This window comes from Balaenoptera ricei, chromosome 10 (genome assembly GCF_028023285.1).
Source record: "Balaenoptera ricei isolate mBalRic1 chromosome 10, mBalRic1.hap2, whole genome shotgun sequence".
Lineage (NCBI taxonomy): Eukaryota > Metazoa > Chordata > Mammalia > Artiodactyla > Balaenopteridae > Balaenoptera > Balaenoptera ricei.
In genome coordinates, this window is record NC_082648.1 from 5942900 (window position 1) to 5965942 (window position 23043).

At 48.4% G+C, this 23043-nt stretch overlaps 1 protein-coding gene across 1 annotated transcript in view; it reads left to right on the forward strand.

Annotated features, from left to right (window-relative positions):
* The window catches only part of CD9 (CD9 molecule), a 35983-nt gene extending 35302 nt beyond the window's left edge, over window positions 1-681 (forward strand). Inside the window, exon 8 of the mRNA XM_059935151.1 lies at window positions 171-681. Within this exon, the coding sequence (XP_059791134.1) occupies window positions 171-236 (66 nt within the window). The 3' untranslated portion in view covers window positions 237-681. The remainder of the gene's footprint in view (window positions 1-170) is intronic.
* The last annotated feature ends 22362 nt before the right edge of the window (window positions 682-23043 follow it).

The following is a 23043-nucleotide window of genomic DNA, read 5'->3' on the forward strand; positions in this document are numbered from 1 at the left end:
TCCACTGTCTTACTTACATTTCTCCTGCTTCACACCCTTTACCTCATTTGGCCTCGTGGGCACCTTCTCCTTGTCATTTGTAGCGGCCAGCATGTCTCCTGTCTTCCCCTCTCCCTCCGCCTTCCCGCAGCAAAGCCACGTAATTCCTCACACCCCTTCCTGTCTTCCAGATATTTGGCATGATCTTCAGCATGATCCTGTGCTGTGCCATCCGCAGGAACCGAGAGATGGTCTAGAGTCAGCGCTGCAGCCGTGAGCAGGAAAGTTCACCCCTGAAGACTGTTGGTTATTTTCTCGGGGTTCTGTGTTTTGTTTTGTTTTTTTTTTTTGGTTTTCTTTGCCACTAACTTTAGTATTCATTCTGCATTTCTAAACAAAAAAGTTATTCTACGTTTGTGTTTTTAATGCTTTATTCAATATTGATATTTGTAGTTATTTGGGGATTTGGGTTTGCTCCGGTTTATTTTTTTTTGGTCATTTGTTTTTGCTTATTATGTTAAGCAGAAATCCTGCAATGAAAGGTACTATATTTGCTAGACTCTAGGCAAAAGATATTGTATATAAAAGAGATTTTTGTGTGTGTCTTTAAATAGATAAAAAATGTCTATCAAGTTTAATCAGGTTGTAACTTATGTTAAAGACAATTTGATACATAATAAAAGATGATGACAACATCCCAAACTGGTTCTGGGGTTTTGCTTCCCTAAATTTCTTTTAGAGCTACTTATTTTTTTCAAATGTTTTTCACCTGCTCTTTGCTCTGTGCGTACATGAGAAGTAGGTTGGTCTCCCTACTTTACTAGTGAAGAAATCAGGGCATGGAGGGATGAAGGGATTTTGATCCAAGATCTCACCGTTGTTCACACATCAACACTGGAGCCTAGCCCGGGACTCTTCCTTGCAGCAATGTGATGTGTCTTGAGGATACAGTAGTAAACATGAGCTCCCCGATGGCCCAGACTTTGTTTTATTCCCTGCTATACCCTCAGCACCTAGCACCTGTTGCCTAGTGCATGGTAGGTACTCAAGATTTGTTGGTTGAATAAATGAGGGTATACTCATCAGGATTTAAACAGAAGCAGAATATTGAATACTTTTTTTACAGGGATTTGACCTTACACAATCGCTGGAGCTGGTTAAGCAGTCTCTATAAGACTATGATCTTTGCTTCTGACGTTGGAACTTGACGCCACGGGCAGAGAGTCAGGGAGGACAGATGGATGTAACGTGGGCGAGATCGAGAACGTGGAGCCCACGAGGACAGACAGATCCGCATCTGTTCTTGTTCTTGATGATGGTAGTGTGGGTCCTGCAGAGGCCAGGACCCGATGCGGTGGACCCGAACACACACCGGCTGGGATGTGGAGAACCTGAGTAAGCCAGCAAAGCAGCAGCAATTCGTGTGAGCCGCGGAATGCCTGCTGCTCTGTTTCCACCTACGGCTGTGCTCCATGCTAACCAGAAAGGAGCAGGAAGAGACATGCTGGGGGCTGTCAATCACCCTCACCAAGCCACCATGCGGGAGACAGTCTTCACTCAGAAAGTCTACAATCTAGTAAGCGGTTCAGAGCATCAAGCCAGCAATTACGACAGAGTGAGAGAAACACCACAAGAGGGGAAGTACAGAAGCGTAGGAAACCTGTTTCTTTTTTCCACTCCTTGATTCAGTTTGGGCTCTTTCTCAACATTAAAAAAAGAGAACCAAAATGGCCCTGAACGCCATTACATTAAAAAATCAGAACACCAATGTTCACAGCAGCGTTATTCACGAGAGGCAAAAGGTGACAACCCAAAAATGTCCATCAGCAGATGAAGGGATAAACAAAATGTGGTAGATCCATACAACAGAATACAGTAAGTCCCCTACATACGAACCTTCAAGTTGCAAACTTTCAAAGATGCGAACTTGCCATCGCATGTCCAATCACCTAAGTTAGTTCGCCTGTCTGGCGTACATTGTCACGTGCGTGCATCCTCTACAAGTGGTTGTGCTTTTGTGTACTTTGTACAGTACTGTATAGAGTATAGTAGTACAGTATTTTTATTTCAAGCCCAGGATGTCCGGAAGCAAGTGTAAAAGCAGCGGTGATGTAGCCGATTGTGTTAGTTGGGTACCTAGGCTAACTTTGTTGGACATACGAACAAATTGGACTTACAAATGTCATCTCGGAGTGGACGTGTATTATTTCGCCTCAAAAAGAAATGAAATTCCAACACATGCTATAACACGGATGAGCCTTGAAGACATTATGCCAAGCAAAATAAGCCAGACACAAAAGAACAAATACTGGACGATCCCAATTATATGAGGTACCTAGAATAGGTAAATTCATAGACAGTAAGTAGATTGGAGGTAACCAGGGGCTGGGGAAAGGAGAATGGGGAGTTATTGTATAATGAGTGCAGAGTTTCCGTTTGAGATAAAGAAAAAGGCGTGGAAGTAGATAGTGATGATGGCTGTACAACATTGTGAAATGTACTCAGTGCCAGTGAACTGTACACCTAAAGATGGTTAAAATGGTAAGTTGTATGCTAGGTTTATTCTACCACAATTTAAAAAAAAAAGCCAAGCTGCGTTAGCATCCTTGGGTCTCTCTGCTGTTCTGTGGCCTCAGTCCCTTACTAATTTGAGCACTCGAAGGCTAACTACTATTTCAGTTGTGGAAATAACAGGTCAATCGTTTGTTTTCTCTCACAGTGAATGAGACTGTCTTAATTCACGGCATCACAATCCCTGATGAGTGGTAATATCCACCCTGGGGACTTCCCTGGCAGTCCAGTGGTTTGGACTCTGTGCTTCCACTGCAGGGGCCACAAGCTCAATACCTGGTCAGGGAACCAAGATCCCGCATGCCAAAAAAAAAAAGGTAATATCCACCCTGCTCGTGACTGCCAGCTCCCTCCAGGAAAAGCAGGTCCCATGTACACACTTCCCAGTCCTGGCTTCTTTGCTGGAGAGAGTGGAGTCAGCAAAACAGATTGCTTCTACGTAAACTGAGGAATACCTCAGAGTTATGCCCTGTCTTTCCGTTTGTCATAAATGATGGACCACCTGGCTAGCTTCAGCGAAAGCAAACAGTTTATTAAGAACACAGGTAGTAGGGGCTTCCCTGGTGGCGCAGTGGTTGAGAGTCTGCCTGCCGATGCAGGGGACACGGGTTCGAGCCCTGGTCTGGGAAGATCCCACATGCCGCGGAGCAACTGGGCCCGTGAGCCACAACTACCGAGCCTGCGCGTCTGGAGCCTGTGCTCTGCCACAAGAGAGGCCGCGATAGTGAGAGGCCCGCGCACCGCGATGAAGAGTGGCCCCCGCTCGCCGCAACTAGAGAAAGCCCTCGCACAGAAATGAAGACCCAACACAGCCAAAAATAAATTAATTAATAAATTAGTTAATTAATTTAAAAAAAAAAAGAACACAGGTAGTATCTCATGGAACCCAAACATGGAAACACAGTTAAGCTGTAGGAGATCCTAGAACCACGGACCGGGCACTCCTGCAGCTCTCCGCTTCTGGGTGCTGTGTTTTGCTCTCCAAAGACACCAATTGTGTCTGCTACTTAGTCTACGAGGCGTGGAAAGAGAGCAGGTGTTCAGCTCCCAGGCTTACACAGAGACAACCTCCACCAGCCCCACTCGAAGTTTTTAGGAGAGAAAGTCTGACCCAGTTGCAGTGGAATATCTACCCCTGACCAGTCAGCTGTCAGGTGGGGGCATCAGCACATGTCATAAGGACTCGGCCACCCTCGGACCTGCAGGCCGGGCCCAGGACCGGGAGGGGAGGGATCGTGAGAGCTGGGAGGCACCCGGGAAGCAGCCAGCTGGTCCGCGCTCGCCGCCCTCCGTCCAGCCGGGACGAGCTTGCCCTGACTGCTGGCCACCAGGACCTGGGGAAGCTCTGCAGCAGAGGGGAAACCAAGATGGCCCAGAGCTCTCAGGACCTGGGGGGCTTTGGGAGCAAAGGCCTTCAGGAAGTTTTAGGTTACAAAAGGGCAATAGACAGCCAATAGCAACAATAGCTGTGGGTCCAGAAAGAATCTCCTTGAGCAAAAGAGGATATAGCTGGTATGTTGGCCTCTTGGTTCAACTGTGAAATGCAGCCCAAGGGCAACAAATATGAATAGAGACAGCTGGATAGTAAAAGGTTATTACTTCACCTGGTGCCCTTCGACGACAGAAAGTGCTTTAAAATCCCCACACTCCTGGCACTCTCCTCACAAGGGCCCACCTCTCCACATCCTTCATCCTCCAGAGTAGCGTCAAGTGGTGCAAGGGTGGAGCCAAGACCCCCCCCTGTATCTCAGCACTTGTTCCAGGCCTCTGTTGTTTCCCTACCCCCGGGAAGGAGGTTTTAACTAGTGCATTAGGACGCTCCAGGGGTACAGTGAATCTTTATTTCACTGACAGGCTAGAGCATCTTATGAGCTTCTTGGGCACAAGATGGAAAAGTATGAGTGCACTTAAACAGCACAAGTAGGCAGATCCATAGCTGGGTGAATCCCACCCCCATACAAGGGCAGAGGGCCCCACTGGGGAGCTACAGGGCCCCGCTTTGCCCTACCTTGGTCAATGTTGTTAATGATAACTTGGAATATTATTAAACACTGTAGGTTTCACAAAGCTCTGAGAACTATCCAGTAACTTGGGTAACAAATTATAGTTCAAAGAGATCTCAGGGTCTAGAATAATGGATTATAACACCCAAAGGATATATCTTAACAGGAATAAATAATCAGTAAATGAGATCAAGCAATCAGTATAATACGTTTAGCAGAGTTCCTGATCCTTACACTTCAAGGAGCTGAGTAAGTTAAGCACACGTTTGGCTGGTTGGATAATAGTGTTTATCCCCCATATGTTAAGTCCAGAGGCAACCACAGGTGTTGATTTAGTAGCAAGGCACTGTCAACAGTGGCATCGCTGTGATTCTCTTGGCTTGTCCCCCATGGTCACAAGGTAGCTGCCACAACTCCAAACATCTCTACATTCACAGCAGGAAGTAGGGGAGGAGAGCAAATGCTCCATACAACTACCCTTTCTATCTAAAATGCAAAAGCTTCTCCCAACAGACTGGAAGCCAACTTCCATTTGTGAATCATTAGCCAAAATCTGACACATGGGTACTCAGAGCTATAAAGGAAGCTGAGAACATGAGTATCTAGTTCTTCCAATCTATAGTGAAAGGGGAAAAGGGGCAAATGAGATGTGAGTGTCTCGCTGGTGTTGGCTTTGGTTTGGTTTTTTGTGACCGCGCCACACGGCTTGCAGGATCTTAGTTCCCCAACCAGGGATTGAACCTGGGCCCTGGCAGTGAAAGCGCCAAGTCCTAACCACTGGACCTCCTGGGGACTCCCAGATGTGTTTTATTCCATCTTACAGCTGGAGAACTTGAGGTTCAGAGAAGTTACATATTTGTCCCAAGATCATCCAGTTAATACACTAGATACAGATTGGAATCCAGGTCTGTACTTTTTTGGTCTTATTGCACATTTTACACAGTGGTGCCTCCCAGGATTAATATCGCAGGAGGAAATTTAACAAAAACATACTGGAACACCTTTTGATTGGAAGACCTCAATTCCATAAATACAAGATAGAAAACAATATCATTTGGAAAAAGACATGAAAATATAGCTTATCACAAACCTAACAGAAGCCAAATCTGTGAGGTAAGGCTGTCCTGGGCTCCATCCAGAGAGGTAGGTGTCCAGATGGAGGGAGAAAATAAAGCCACGGATGCAGCAGTCAGGCCCCAGAGCAGTACGATGCCCCGGTCTGGGGCCTCCTCCAAAAGGAAGGTGGCCAACTCCAGAGACCTGGAGGGGGCAGACCTAGAACCCTGTCTTCCAAGAAGAGAGTGAGGGACCAGGGGATTCGAACCTGGGCAAGGATGGGGAACCAACAACACAGCAAACTTTGTTTGCAAGTATCTAGAGAACTATAAGGTGGACCAGGGGTATATGTCGTCCCAGGGGCCACAGCGAGAGTTCGTGGGTGGAACTCACAGGCAACAGATTTTGGCATAATGCCAAGAAAACTCCCTGAAACCAGGGCTGTCTTAATAGAGCAGTGGGCCCTGGGCTATGGGGAGCGGCGGGGGAGCCGGAGAGCCTGGAGATGGGGACTTGAGGAACTCCTACATCCCTTGCATCTTAGAGATCTCATAAAGACGTAGGTCTCCCAGCGAATACTCACGAAACCAGTGCTCTCTCTATTTTTTTTTCACTTGGGGTGCAGGGGTGGGAGCAAGGGTGAGGGGAGGACCTCTGGTAAAGATTAAAGTAATAGGAATGGTGAATATTTCCATGGACAACCCCAAAAAATTTCAAAATAATGCTTTATCTCTGAGATCGTTGTGTGTTTTTTCCATATTCAGTGCCATGGTTGGGCTGTTCAAGATGTCAGCAGATAGGGTAGGGGGTCCCCAGAGGAAGAGAACCAGAAATGGTTTTCTTGACATCAGAGAAGCCGTCTTTGGCCTAAGCCATTTTGTGATCTAAGCCTGGCCGCAGTGCTTGCCCTCAAACAGGTCTCAGTAATCAATGATCTTAAGGGAACAAAAAACACAGGAAAAGCAGTCAAGAAACAATAGTTCAGCCATAAAACAGGGTCCTAGTTCCTCCCCAAGGAGCATAACAGTCTGATACATACCTCTGAACTAAGACCCCATCACAGGTGGAGATCAGAATGATGATCTTGACCTTTTTTTTTACTTTTTGGCCGCACCGTGCGTCTTGCAGGATCTCAGTTCCCCAGCCAGGTATTGAACCCGGGCCACGGCAGTGAAAGCCCAGAATCCTAACCACTAGGCCACCAGGGAACTCCCAGATGTTGACCTTTTCTGACCCTAGGATTTCAATCAACTAAAGCTGGGACTCCGTCCACCTTTGCCCCAATTCTAGGCTGAATTCTCCTCAACTCAAGCCCCTTCCTGAATATGCATGGACCCTTAGCTTAAATCTTCCCCAATTTTGCTGTTTCGGAAAGGACCCTGCTTTGGGAAAGACCCCCGGTGTTCTCCTTACTTGCTGCAAGTAATAAATCCTTCCTTTTCCCGCTCTTTGGCTTGGTTGAGTCTTTTGGCTCGACACCCACCAAGAAGAGAACCCATTTTTCGGGTAACAAAGACGCAAAGAGCATCCCAACCCTTAAATAATGGGAGTTTGGGGGAGGATATTCAGCATCTCAGCAGTCACACCATGACTTCTGTGCTGCTGTGCTTCTAGTCTGGATTGTACAACAGACCTGACAGAAGCCCGAGACAGTGGCTCATCCCAGCTCTGCATACGGCATCTCTGCTTCTCTCTGATCTCACAATGAAGCTCCCTTAGCAGAAAGGATCTAGGGACTTCCCTGGTGGTCCAGTGGTAAAGAATCCACCTTCCAATACAGGGGACACGGGTTCGATCCCTGGTCGGGGAACTAAGATCCCGCGTGCCATGGGGCAACTAAGCCCGTGCTCCATAACTACAGAGCCCACGCGCCACAACAAAGATCATTGCCCACGCTGCAACGAAAGATCCCGCACTCCTCAGCGAAGACCCCGCGTGCCGCAACTAAGACCCGACGCAGCCCAAAAAAACGGATCTAAATGGTAGTTGGCACAATAAGAAGCATCCCTACTGGCACCTCTTGTCAGGACACTGATCCCTGGTCCCAGGGGTTATGGTGAAGGGAGCAGTGTCCACGTTCAGGATGCCCCATGGTCTCCCAAGCACAGGAAATCAGGCAAAAAGAACTTCCTTGGACACCTTTCCCGGTTAGAGCTGACTGGCTCAAGGACCACCTGGGACAGCCTCCCTAGATGATCCCACCCAATAGCACTCACACCCCAAGGGGATCTTCAATGGAGTAAATACTTGGAGTAAATAGGCCTGTTGAGGGATGTTGTCGTTACATAAGTGTGACCACACTCCGGGAGGGCTGGGATTATGCGTGTGGGTCTTGGGGAAAGGGAAGTTACAGGGAGGGTCTAAGAACTGTGGAAAGTCAATGGCAGAGTCAGCTGCAGGTTCCGGGGTCCCAAGCCAGGGATCATCGGAGTCTTAGGACTTTATTCCACCAAGCTAAGTTCTCTGCTCTCCGGCTCAGCCCACCCCACCCACAATTTTAATGCTGGCTTGGAGAGGCCTGAGCAGCTAATGTAATCGTTTTCACTCAGGCATTGGCTGGCAGACCCCTGGAGAGCTAATTCAATTTCTTTCCTTTCAAATTGGATTTCCCCAAACCATCTGCTTCCCCTGTGGCGATGCAGACAGGATCAGATCTTATTCCAGGAAAGAATCCCCTCTACTTTGCAATGCCCCACGGAGGCAGAGCTGACCTTTTGGCCAAGTCAGGCAGCGAGGGACCCAGTGCGGGCTGTTCTAACACCCCCTGCAAGGACCCACAGATCTCAGCAGAATTTGGGTTGTCCAGCTGACCCTCAGTACTGCCCTGGGAGTCAGGGATGCCAGCTAAAAATTATCGCTCACCATCTGGTTCTACAAGGATGAAGTTGCGAGCCACTGCAGTCACTGACCTTCAACACATCCTGAAAGGCGTCCAGGGTGGAGATCAGGAACGAGGGTCTCTGTGCTCTGGAAAAAACTGGCAGAATAGGCCTTCAGATAGTTAGATATTTTCAGGAGAAGATCTTATGAGCCCAATTTCTTGCATCTTTTCATATCTAGAAAAGCACTAAAATCATTAACAGAGATATCTGTCCCTTGTGACTAGCAGCAACCTTCTGCCAAAATGTGGGCTTCACTGCATGGATCTCCCTTCACTAAAATCATACATGTACTGACCTGCCCCCTACCTCTTTGGAGCATTTCCTCAGAGCTACCTGAGAGGCTGTCTCCCAGGCTATAGTCCTCATTTTTCCCTGTGGATGAAAAATGTTGCCTGCTACATCAGTAAACAAAGGATGTTGTGGCCGCCAAGCCATCAGCCACTGCAGCGGCCCCGACTGTGTAACCAGAGGGGATTCAGGATGGAGCAAAGCAGGCCCTAGATATATACTGGCCCTAGATAGTTAAGGTGCATATCAAAGGGATGGATTTCACTGAACCCAGACTCTTGCATCTTCCCATACATAGAAAAGCACTAAATTCATTAACTTGAGATGTCTGGTGGTTTTTCTTTAATTAACAGTAAGATTTTTTTTTTTTGGCTGCACCACGTGGCATGCGGGATCTTAATTCCCTGATCAGGGATGGAACCCGTGCCCCCTGCAGTGGAAGCACAGAGTTCTAACCACTGGACCGCCAGGGAAGTCCAACAGTAATTTTTGATGTTCCAGCTACCTGGGTTTTTTTGCAGAAACTCCTGTGTATCCTGGCTCCCCCCTTACTTCTTCAGAGCAGTCCCTCAGAGCTACCTGAGAGGCTGTCTTCTGAGCTTAAGTCCTCAGAAAATCCACCAAATAAAACATAATTATCAACTTTTAGGTTGTGCATTTTTCCTTTCAATCGACAGGGAGACACGTGGATTATTCTACATTCTCAACACATGGGGAAATCAAGAGGCAAAGAGGCATGGGACTTCTCTCGTGGCGCAGTGGTTAAGAATCTGCCTGCCAATGCAGGGGACACGGTTTGAGCCCTGGTCCAGGAAGATCCCACATGCCGCGGAGCAACTAAGCCCGCGTGCCACAACTACTGAGCCTGCGCTCTAGAGCCTGTGAGCCACAACTGCTGAGCCCGCGTGCCACAGCTACTGAAGCCTGCACGCCTAGAGCCCGTGCTCCACAACAAGAGAAGCCACCGCAATGAGAAGCCCACGCGCCACAACGAAGAGTAGCCCCCGCTCACCTCAACTAAAGAAAGCCGGCGCAGGGCAACAAAGACCCAAAGCAGCCAAAAATAAATAAATAAATAAGTAAAATTTTAAAAAAAACAAGGCATGGACTTGCCCAGGACCACAAAGCCCAAGCCGGACTAGAGAAGACCCACAGCCATGGGCGAGGGGCTGTCAGGGAGGAAGACATTTTCCTCTACCCTCCAGGCTCCTCTGGCTGATTTAAGAATTAAATTGATATGAGACAGATTAACAGGAGAAAATCAAACAAAAGTGTCTAACCCGTCTACATGGGAGATGGAAACCTGAGTAAGCCTCACCTTAAATACCACCCTCAGCAGAAGACAAAAAAGGATGCGGAGGGCGGGGAGAGCCAGTTAGGGGAGGTGACCAGGAAAAGCCCAGCAAACAAGGGTAAGGCTGTGATGCGGTTTATTTATTTATTTAAGTTTCTTTTTGGCTGCGTTGGGTCTTCGCTGCTGCGCGCGGGCTTTCTCTAGTTGCGGCGAGCAGGGGCTACTCTTCGTTGCGGTGCGTGGGCTTCTCATTGCGGTGGCTTCTCTTGTTGTGGAGCACAGGCTGTAGAGCACGGGGGCTTCAGTAGTTGTGGCTCGCGGGCTAAGTAGTTGTGGCGCACGGGCTTAGTTGCTCCCCAGCATGTGGGCTCTTCCCAGACCAGGGCTCGAACCCGTGTCCCCTGCATTGGCAGGCGGATTCTTAACCATTCCGCCACCAGGGAAGCCCCTGTGATTCAGTTTAAAGTCATTGCTTCTCCAATGATGTTTCTAGAGATCTGGTCATTCTCTTCCTGGTACAACAAGAAAGACATCTTAGAAATGGAGATTTCCCTTATAAATGTCAGTGTTTCTTACACAAGGGTGACTCCTCCTTGGTTTGCAGAGTTTCTTTCAGGTCTCCTGTTTCTTAGAAAATAACCCCCTTTAAAAAATTAACATGCCAAAGAGACACATTTGGAGGTGACAAATTCTGGTCCCCCACAGGGCAGAGACACTGAAACAGATGTACATTCAAAAGACCTGTCCCTGGCATTCAGCAAACATGGTCCTTGGCCTTGGTTTCTTCATGTGTAAGTTGGAGCTGATAAAACATATCTCTGGGGTAGTTTTGGACATTAAAAGTATTAAAAAGAAATGAGCTATCAAGCTGCAGAAGGACCTGGAGGAAACTTAAATGCGTATTACCAAGTGAAAGAAGCCAATCCGAAAAGGCTACCAACTGTGTGATTCCAACTACATGACATTTTGGAAAAGGAAACTGTATCCCACAGGGTTAACAGAAACTGGTGACTAACAGAAATTCTTGAGCTTGTCTTACAGAGCAGCAGGTAAGGGAACAAATTGTTAAAAAAAACAAAAACAAAAACCCTCTGCTTGTAACCTGCCTTCAATTATCTTTTGACTCCTTAACTATCCCTACAGATAACATCTCTGACCTGTGGGTCGCTATAGTAACGGGGTGGGGGCGTGGCTTAAGCCGTTTTGAAACTTGGCGTCAGCTCTTGTCCAGTTCATAGTTTGGTCCATGAATGACATTCTGGGCAACTTTAGGTGTAAAGCAAAGGCAGAGAAGAAAGGTCATAGCAATTCAGTTAAGTACAAATCTCTCTCCCCTGGAGAGTAGTATTTTATCAAACCCTGGCTGACATAAGCAAATATTTCATCATTTCCTTCATAAATAACTGGTTGTTATATTCAGTGTAATTTACATCTGCTTTCAATTGTGGTGGGTTGGAAATTGTTAAATAACCAGTATATAATCACGGTCTGGTCAAGAAGACAGAATCCAAAATAGGTAATTCATCAGAGAGAATTTAATATGGGGAATTGGTTAAACAAGTTTTGGAGGACTGAAAAATCAAAAAGAGAATGGAGGGAATGCAGAAATAATAACCACGGGTACATGTGTCTTTTTGAATTATGGTTTTCTCAGGGTATATGCCCAGTAGGGGGATTGCTGGGTCATGTGGTAATTCCATTTTTAGTTTTTTTTTAAATTTTATTTATTTATTTATTTATTTTTGGCTGTGTTGGGTCTTCGTTTCTGTGCGTGGGCTTTCTCTAGTTGCAGCAAGCGGGGGCCACTCTTCATCGCGGTGTGCGGGCCTCTCACTATCGCGGCCTATTTCTTGTTGCGGAGCACAGGCTCCAGACACGCAGGCTCAGTAGTTGTGGTGCACGGGCTTAGTTGCTCCGCGGCATGTGGGATCTTCCCGGACCAGGGCTCGAACCCGTGTCCCCTGCATTGACAGGCAGATTCTCAACCACTGCGCCACCAGGGAAGCCCTATTTTTAGTTTTTTAAGGAACCTCCATACTGTTCTCCATAGTGGCTGTATCAATTTACATTCCCACCAACAGTACGAGGGTTCCCTTTTCTCCACACCCTCTCCAGCATTTATTGTTTGTAGATTTTTTGATGACGGCCATTCTGACCAGTGTGAGGTGATATCTCATTGTAGTTTTGTTCATTGCAGCACTATTTACAATAAGCAGGACATGGAAACAACCCAAATGTCCATCGACAGATGAACGGATAAAGAAGATGTGGTACATATATACAATGGAATATTACTCAGCCGTAAAAAGTAACGAAATTGGGTTATTTGTAGAGACATGAATGGACCTAGAGACTGTCAGAGTGAAGTAAGTCAGAAAGAGAAAAACAAATACCATATATTAACGCATATATGTGGAATCTAAAAATGGTACAGATGAACCTGTTTGCACGGTAGAAACAGAGACACAGACGTAGAGAACAAATGTATGGAAACCAAGGGGGAAAGGGGAGGGGTGGGATGAACTGGGAGATTGGGATTGACATATATTCACTATTAATACTATGTATAAAATAGATAACTGATGGGAACATACTGTAGAGCACACAGAACTCTACTTAATGCTCTGTGGTGACCTAAATGGGAAGGAAATCCAAAAAAGGGGATAAAGGTATAAGTACAGCTGATTCACTAACCCAACATTGTAAAGCAACTATACCCCAATAAAACAATAATAATAACCACGGGAAACAGCTACCAACCCTAGGGCTAGGGGAACGGAGAGCAGACGTGGAGTTCCCGGGGCCCTAGAAGCTCAGAAGAGGGGCCCTGAGAGCTGGGACAGACTCTGAGGAGGGGCCACGTCCCCGCTGCTGCTGGTACCTCTGCCGGCTGCCAAGAAGCTGATTTTAGGAGTACCACATCCTACACCTCTGATCCTTGGCGTAGGATTCCTGAACCTTCACCGACTGGGAACTCAGAAAAAGCACTTAGGAGAGCAGGGGTGAGCCACGCCCCTCCACCAGGGGCAGGTCCCTCGAGGCCCGAAGAAAACGGTCATAACTTTGACTATAATTGGAAGCTGTGGCTATTATCTGAGACTGAACCTTGTCATTCTGGAATGAAGGCTGTTTTGCAACTCGAAGCCGCTGTAGACCTTATCCTAAAAGTCATCAGGGAAGTGTTGGGACTGCACATCACTGCTGGGCCAGGGAGAACTGCCCCACGGAGCACAAGTTAGGAACAAGGCAGAGTCGCTGTGACACTGCAGCCCACGGGCCCTGCTAACCTACTAGGTGCAAGTATAAGGTGCCCGCCACATAGCAGACACGCACTGATGGAATTGTTATTTTGAATCCCAGGGCTCTGACTCCTCCCACGAGGCTACACCGAAGGTAAGGTAACATGAGAATGTTGGAACTTCACCTCCTCGAAGATTACAAAATCCTCAGGCCCAGCTATGCCAGGAGCAGGGCCGTCTGAAAGCGGCTCTGGAATTCCCTGCTCTGAGTGGGAGGGGCTGCCCCACGCTCAGCTTCCCACAGCTTACAGGGAACAGCCGCGTCCTAGGCCGAGGTCTCCAAGTGCTGGGCTGTTCCCAGTGCCCGTCAAGCACCGAAACCCAGGCTGGCTGACCCCAAGCAGCTTGCGGCTCTGTAACCGAGCAGGACCCTATGGGATCTTTCTGGGACAGGCCTCCCCTGTACCCTCTGCTTTAGCTCCTCTCTGAAGTACCTAGATAACAGTATTTGATGCACATTTCCTGAGTTGTTTTGCAGATGTGAAACCCCCCACCAAAGGGAAGATGTTGACTACTGGATGACGTGAGCATGTAGCCCCAGGCCTCCTGGAGCCTAAGGACTGATCGTGTGAACCCCTGTGACACCGCCCTGTTACCTCACCATCAGCCAATCAGAGAACTGTGCACGAGCCGATCACAGACCCTGTGACGCCCCCTCCCTCACCTGGCTTTTAAAAAGGCTTTGCAGAAAACCTTCGGAGAGCTCGGGGCTTCTTAGGGCATGAGCCACCCGTCCCCTTGCATGGCCCTGCAATAAACCTTTCTCTGCTCCAAACTCAGACGTTTTGGTATGTTTGGCCTCACGGTGCGTCGGGCACACGAACTTGCGCTAACATGGTCTTCACTAACAAGGTTGCTTTAGAATTTGCCCTACAAAAAGGGCCAGGGGGGCTTCCCTGGTGGCGCAGTGGTTGAGAATCTGCCTGCTAATGCAGGGGACACGGGTTCGAGCCCTGGTCTGGGAAGATCCCACATGCCACGGAGCAGCTGGGCCCGTGAGCCACAACTACTGAGCCTGCGCGTCTGGAGCCTGTGCCCCGCAACGGGAGGGGCCGCGATAGTGAAAGGCCCGCGCACCGCGATGAAGAGCGGTCCCCGCAACGCGATGAAGAGTGGTCCCCGCTTGCCGCAACTAGAGAAAGCCCTCGCACGAACCGAAGACCCAACACAGCCAAAATAAATAAATAAATAAATAAAGTAGCTATAAAAAAAAAAGAAAAGAACATTATCTTTAAAAAAAAAAAAAAAAAAAAAAAAAAGGGCCAGGGGCTCTTCCCCGATACATGCCAACTTGGTCTCGCTGACCCTGGGCTTGTCAATATTTCCTGTCCCCCCCCACCCCTCAATAAATAAATAAAGCTCGTTTCTTTATCCATGCCATGGGATACTGTGGGATTCATCCCAGAACCCAGTGATTAGTTACCAGTGAGGTCCCGGATATGTTACTGAGTCCAAGCTCACTCTGCTCCCCACATGACAGGCCAGTGAACTGGCAGCCTAAAGTCTCAAAATAACCATCTTATCAGGGTCTGGATGGCAGTTTCTTTTATAGCACAGAGAGAGGGAGGAGATGAGGAAGTAAAGTAAAAAGGTCATAAGTTTTGCAAATATCCCCTGGAATGGCCAGCCTCAGGGAGGGGGTGTGTTAATTTCTTCTTTCTTGCAGCCATCCACAGGGGGACAGGGTCGGGATGTTTCCCTAAACAAAGGCACTTTGGTTTAACATTCAGGCAGGGGGGCGGGGTTCCCCGAGGCAGGCCATTATGTAGAGACAGTATCGTTTTAGTGAACAAAAACAGCGGAAAGCAAAGGTTAAAGTAAAAGAAACAGATCCAACGTGTAGTCTGATTTGGCTCTTCCCTGTTACAGGTAGAGCCCATCTGCATAAGAGTTCCAAACACAAAACAAAGCAGACTGACACATTCAAGGCACTATAATCTGGTCTCTTTCTTTCTACCCAAATGCATATACCTCTCCACCCCAAATGCAGGCCCTACCCCAGTCGGGTCTCCTTCCAATCAGCTCTTTACTGGGTCCAGCACTACCCACTGAAAGACCCTCCCTTTCTTCCTCACTAGGTCCCTCCTTCCTTCTAGGCTGGCTCAGATCCTCTTCACCCGCCACAGTAGCTGTGGCAGAGGACACCCGCTGATGGTCAGAGGTCCTGCTCCCTTCCCGGAGGAAGCAGTTGTTGCTTGAATGGCTGCCCAACTAGTCTCCTGGTAGCCGTGTGTTTAAGAAGCAGGTGTGTTTTCCTCACCAGCTAAATGGGTAGAACCCCAAGGACCCAGAGGAAGGAACTAAGGATCTCGGGTGTCTGAAGGAGCACGGGAAAGGCCACCTTGTCAGGACTGACTGTGCAGTGACAGTGACACAGTGAGAAATATTTTGTACAAAAACTGAGACTTCCGGGCTTGTCTATTACAGCAACTAGCATCACAGATCCAGCTGCCACCGGTTGCTGCTCTGCTTGACCTTGTACAGTCCTTACCGGCAGGGCCATCCGATGCCGTGCTTCACCTTAACTGGTTATGTAAGCAGAGAAAGTAGGACAGAAAGAGAAGCCATTTTGGGCCCAAGTCATTTGGGGAGCTAAGCCTGGCCACCATGAGTGTCCTTGAACAGGTCTCAGTAATTAACAATCTAAGGTAACAAAAGAATGCAGGGATGCAGCGGCTGTTATCAGGCAAGAGAAGTAACAATAGCAAAGATAATAGATCAGTTGCAAAGACTCCCCGTTCTGTTTCAATGGTCAAGATTAGCCTGAAGCGCTCCACCACGAGATCAACTGGAACCTAAGTGAGGATGACGTTGACCTTTTCTGACCCTTGTGACTTCAATCAAGTGAAGCTTGGCCTCTGTCAGCCACCCAAGCCCCTCCATGAATATGCACATACCCTCAGCTTAAAACTTCACCTGTTTTACTGTTGGGGAGACACATGCTTTGGGGAAAATCCCCGGTGTTCTCCTTACTTGCTGCAAATAATAAGTCCTTCCTTCTCACGCTCTTTGCCTTGCTTGTGTCTTGGCATGACATCCACTGAGAAGTGAACCCAGTGTTTCGGGTCACACTACCATCACAGATCCAGCTGCCACTGACTCTCGCGCTGCTTGACCTTCCACAGTCCTTACAGGCAGGGCCACCCGATGCTGGTTAGGAAGCTGTGGGCTACAGATATCAGGAGCAGTAAGGAACTTGCCTCACAGACAGGAAGTTCAGAGGTAGAGCTGTTCCATAGCATTTGCACTTGGGTTTGTCCCTTCAAGGTCACATGGTGCCAGAAGCAACTCAGGGCTTCATCTCCTACGAAGTCTCTGTCTAAAATATGGAAGAAATAATGTTTCCTCATTGTGTCTCTTTTTCAAGAATATGAAAACTATTCCCAGAATTTTCTTAGAAGAGATTCCCTCACATCTCATTGGCCAGAATTGATCATATACGCATTCTAAAATCAAAGCACATGGAGCTGAATTACCATAATGGGTCAGACCAGACTCATTCCCCAGGCCCAGGCCCAGGGCTGGGAAGGATCCCAGCCTCACCTGGGGCACATGGCCTCTGGACACCTGCACCTGGGGTAGGACGTGGTATTGGACAGGCCCTAATGATGCCGAAAACTCAGCCTCTGTGCACCAGTGCCGAATCAAATCTCAGAGACAGAGTTTTGGGTGAGGTAGAAAAGAATAGCTTTATTGCTTTGCCAGGCAAAGGGGGACACAGTGGGCTCGTGCCTCAAAAACTGTGTCCCAACCCAGGGGGATTTGGTGAGGAGTTTTATAGCAATGGTTCAAGGGTGAAGTTGCTGGTAAGGAACAGGGTGTGCACAGGGCCTGCATTCCTTTAATCTGGTCTCAGGTGGTCTCTTGGTGAACTTCTCTGGTTCCTTTGATATGGCCTCAGGGGGTCTCCTGATGAGCTTCTTGAGGTTATCAAACTGTGATCTTCTCTGCAATGAAGAATGCTGGGAATTCCCTGCCATTCCAGTGGTTAGGACTTGGCTCTTTCACTGCTGTGGGCCTGGGTTCGATCCCCAATCCCTGGCTGGGGAACTAAAATCCCACAAGCCAAGCGGCAGGGCCAAAAAAAAAAAAAAAAAAAGAAGAATGCTAACATCTTCAAACATATTGTTACGTGTATCCCTTGAAGCGGAACCAGGACCCTGCCCCAAGGCTGCACTGTTGTTTCTTGCTGCCCCTCCATGGTCTCTGCATCCCCTCCCTTCCCTGACTAGCAACAGTTCGACTCTGCCTTTTGGAACTCAGGGAAGGTCATGGAGGCTGGAGTCTATTCCTTACAAACAAGAAACAGGGGACACAGAAAGGCTTCCGTGCTCAGGAGCCCCACAGGGTCCTGCTCGGTTTCACTAACACCATAATCAGATTCATATGTGTCCTATGTTTTCCTTTTATCATCTCAACCTGTGAAAGGTATAAGCTACTGGGCAGGAGACCTGGATTCTGAAGAGCCACCAAGATGTTATAGGGACAGAGTTGGAGGGAAAGGTATGTTACAGGGCACCAAAACCTCAAGAAATGACAAGGAGGGACCAGGAGTCTGTAAACAATTACAACGACCATTACTCCCTGCTCCGAGGCTTCTAACTCTTTCCTGCCTTGTGACACAGGCCTCAGTTCTGTCACTTGTTAAGTGTGGAAGCTCCCTAAGGCCTCAAGTCCCCTGAGGGTAACCTTCTGCAGCGCCAGGACCAGGTCTTCCCTCTTTCTCTGCACCCCCATCATCACAGCTCTGGGTGCAGGGCTGGCATTCTGTGGGGACAGTAGCCATTCAAGAATTTTAATGTTTACACTTCAGCTCTGTGGGAGAACCTGTGATATTGTGACTTATAACAAGAAATGTATTTGGTCTTCATCCTGTTTCTGGCACAGAGCTCCTAAAACCCTCGGAATTTCCTTAGTGATAAGAACAATAAAGGTGTACTGTCTTAACCAACTCCTTTCAACCACACCTGAGGTTATGTTAATGAGGTGACTTTTGGAATGCACCTAAAGATGGGGCTGGTTGTCAGGGGAACCAACTAGGTGATTGGAGGGTTGGACATTTCAGTCCCACCCCTTGACCTCTGCTAAGGGGAGACGAGCTAGAGGTTGAATCTACCAATGGCCAATGATTGAATCAATCATGTTTACATAATGAAGCCTCCATAAAAACCCCAAAGGATGGGGTGTGAAGAGCTTCCAAGTTGGTGAACCAGAACACATCCACGTGTGCTGTGCTGGGCCTCAGGCTCCCCGGGGACAGAAGCTTCTGCCTTGGACACCTCACCCCATGTATCTCTTCATCTGGCTGTTGATTCCTATGCTTTAATATCCTTTGTAATAAACCCATAGTCTAGTGAGTAACCTGGTTCCCTGAGTCCTCGTAGCCGTTCTAGCAAATTAATGGAACCCACGGACGGGGTAGTGGGAACCTCTGAGGTATAGCCAGTCAGTCAGAGCACGGTTAACGACTTGGATGTGCACTGACATCTGAAGTGGGTGGAGGGGGGGCGGTGAGCAGTCTTGTGGGACTGAGCCCCAACCTGTGGAATCCGATGCTCTCTCCGGGTAGATGGTGTCAGAACGATGTTGACCTGTAGGATACCCAGCTACTGTTGGAGAAATGGTGTCAGAGCTATAGAATCCAACATCTATGAAATAGGTGCTTTGTAGTTGTATTGAAGCATGAAATCTGAATCTTATGCTGTGAGGACGGTCTGTAAGAGGAGATCAGTCAGCTGGTGGGGGAGGTTGGGAGGTGCTTTGCAAAGGCTACACTGAGGAGTGAGATGGACCTGAGTTCAAATCCTGCCTCTGATGCTGAGTGACCTTGCACAAGGCACTCAACCTCTGAACTCCTGACTCCCCTATAAAATGAGAAGTAATTTGTGCCTTGCAGGGTTGCTTGTAGGCACATAGAGGGGCTCCAAAGATGGTGACTGACCTTGACATTGTTTTGCTGTCCAAGTAAACACACTTGGAAAGAGTGAGAGGTCTGAGTGAGGAAACCCACCCCGGGACTGTGACCCAGCACTGGAGGCAGGTTGCTAGGTTACTGAGGCAGGTTGGAATCGCTGGTGGGCAAGGAGCCAGCAGCTGCTCAGGGTTGGGGGACCACTGGAAAGAGTTAGACCCAGAAACCTTGAGGCAAGGAGGAAGGACCACCTTCAGACTCCTGGGCATTTCTTGAAGAGTTTTGACCCTGGTAAAGTATCCTCTCCAGCACTACCCCTATGAAGCATTGGTGATTTCAAGATTCACAATAAAATTCTTCCAATCACCTGGCCTCTGAGTTCTTCCACCTCCTTACCTACTCTCAGTGCCAATGGCTTTCAAATTTGTTTGTCTATGACCCAATCATATGTGTGACTCAGGACACACGTGCACCATGTGTACAGACCTCAATAAAATAAAGCTTTATCATACGAAACTTACCCTTCCTACACACAATGATCTCTGCTACTTCCTGTTCTGTTCTATTTCATTTTTATAGATGCACTAACTTAATTTTACAATCCACTGATGGGCTGTGTCTCTCATTTTGAAAAACACTGGCCTAGATTTTTTTCATGACTTCGCTCCAGTCTTACAGACCAAAACGTTGAGGAGGAACCAGCAAAGGTGGACTGAGACGAAGTAGCCAATGAGGCAGGAGAACAAAAAGCTCCTTCATCACTCAATCCAGGTATGCACCATCTCATCTCCTCCTGTCTCTCAAACTCCTTCCTCTAGAACTTTAAACCCAACCATTTTCCCACCCTACCCAGAGCCTTCCATCCCTTGACCTTGCCACCTGCCCCTGCCTCTCACCCCTCCTGATGTCTACTTTAGATTATACAGCTCATAATAATCATCCACTCAATGATTCATTCAATCAACAGCAGCCCAGGACCCACACTGTACCAAGCACTGTTCTAGGTGCTGGAGATACAACAGTGAAAAAACAAAGGCCCTGCCTGTGAAGCGCTTTTTATTGAGGGAAACAGACAATAAACAAATAAAGCAGAACATTGAAGCTGTTTCAGTGTAACAGCCAGTGCAAAAACCTAAGGCAGCAGGGTGCCGGCGGGTCCCAGGGACAGTGCAGAGGCCAGCGAGATCAAGAGAGTCACAGAGAGGGGGTCAGACAGGAAACAGGAGACAGATGGTCTCACAGGCTATTCCAAGGACTTTGGGTTTTAGTCTGAATGAGGTGGGCTGCCATTGCAGGGTTTGGGGAGAGGAAGGGTCCTGATCTGACTCAGGTCTTCAAAAGCTCCCTCTGTTTGGAGAATAGATTCTAGGAAAACCAAGGAAGAGGATGCAGGTTAAGATACTATTGGATTAATCCAGGTGAGAGATGATGGTGGTTTAGACCAGGGTAGTAGGGGAGGAGGATCTAATTAGGAAGGTCAATCTAATAGGATTTGCTGATAGGAGTCAGGAGGACACCAAGGTGTTTGACCTGAGCAGTGGAAAGTGTGGAGCTGCCTTTTACTGATAAGGGCAAACTTTAGGAAGAGATTTGCTGGTGAGGGAATCAGGCATCGAATTTTACCTACATCAGTCAGCAATCCAAACAGAGGAATACATAGTCAGAAGTTCAATATATGAAGTTCAGGAGGGGAGTCTGGGAAGGAGCTCGAAACGGGGAGATAAATACAGCAAACAGCTCTCTTGGGTATGGCCAGCAGAAGTGTAAATAGCTACAACCACTTTGGAAAACAAGTTGGCATTTTTTTTATGACATCATAAGATGATATTATCCATCAGAGATTCCTCTCCTAGGTACCTACCCAACAGAAATGCTTACATGGGCGCACTAGGAGACGCGTAAACCCTTGTTCTTAACAGGGCTGTTTATTATTGCAAAGAGCAGCCAGAGAGTTCCTGGCGGGAGAGTGGACAAGTAAATTGTTTTTGTCACATGATGAAATACTATGTAGCAGTGAACACAAATGGGTCTGAGTCATGCTTTTAAAACTATACGTCAGATCATGTACTCCTCTGCTCAAACCCCGCAAGGGTTTTGCATCTTTCTTGGAGTGAAAGCCAATCTTTACAAGGGCTTGCAAGCTCTCTGCCGGATCTGGTCCCCACTACCTCTCTGTCCTCATCGTTTTCTCTCTGGCTCAGGCCAAGCAGGCTGTCACCTTCCTGTTCTTCTGCCTGAAAAACTCTCCCCCAGATACACACCGGCATATTTCTCACTGCTCTTTAAGGGCCATCCTATCAGTGGGGACTCCCCAACTGGCCTCCTCATTGTAATCTCTCCCCCCTTAACCTGCTTTCTTTCTTTTCACAGCCCAGTCACCCCAGTTTGTCTTCCCCAAGGAGAATATAGGCTCCTGGAGGGCAGGACATTGTGTGGATTGTCCTGCCACTAGGGCCACCTCCAGGATGGCTGAGCCCCTGCCCAGATATTCTTCTTCTGGGCTCCTGTCTAGATAGACAATCGGAGTCACACAAAATCAGCATGTCAGCACCATTCCGGCAGCTCAGTCTCCCATGATCCCACACCGGCCAGCGGCACAAGCTGACCCCTGGAACTGAGGCCTGGCCGCGGGGCCCAGAGCTCCTGGGGTCAAGTCCATGCAGGGGGTAGAGGGTGGAAGAGCACACTGGGTGGGGAGTGGGGAAATGGGGACCCCACCCCAGTCTAGAGGTAGCACTGCCTTGCCCACAGAAGGTATCACTAAAAATTATTGCAAGAATACACTGAGCTTGATTTTTTTCTTTCTAACCTCCTCTCCTGTCCAAACTCTGGCTAAGAGACCACAAGCATTCACCTAAACAAAGGCTGCCCACCTTGGAGTGCAGTTTGCCAGCTCACACAGCGAGGAAGGCTCTGAACACAGAAGAGGGTATCCCTGCCACGCCCAAGGCTGAGTTATCTGGGGGGATTATTCAGGGAAGTGGAGCATCTTGACTTGCATGAATGAGCTTCCTGGACCCCCAGGGCTCAGGTTGGCCACATAGAACTGCTTCCAAGGGGATACAGCCCCCGCTGCCTTCATTAATGAGCTTGGCTGGAACCACAGATCAGATCTCCCAATGGCCTCTCGTGGGGCTTTTCTCTGAGGCTATAGAGGGCAGGGTCCAGGCTCTCTGCTCCCTGGACCTGGACCTGAACAGGTAGGTCTTGGGCCAAGATACTGCCGTATCTCACCAATTTGGATCCTCTCAGCAGCACTCATGACAGAGATGCTCTAACGCCCATTTTTACGAATGAAGAAACTACAGCTCAGAGAGGTTAAGTAATTTGCCCAAAACCACACAGTAAGTGATGGAGTCAGAATTTAAGCCACGTCTGTTTGCCTCGAAAGCCCACAGTACCAGCCTCCTCTGCCAGGCACACACCTCTCAGGAACGCAAAGGCCTCCGGAGTCTGGGAATCTGAACTCCCTGGCGCTTGATGTCCAGCCTTCAGTGCCCATAACAGGAAACAGGGTACACAGGTGCCTAAGAGACAGAGGAGGGGCCCCGAATACAAGAGCCTGAAGTATCCCCAGTGGAGGGGGATACTGTGGACGCTGTGCTGGGTGCCCACCTGAGCACAGAGTTGGCCGGACACCAGAATGTCAAGTGCACTTTCCAGAACAGACCCTCCTGCCCTCAAGCCAGGGTGCCCACTCACTGTGGACAAGTCACAGGGGAGGAGGAATCCCAAAGTCATGTGGGGTCACAGCCGGGGG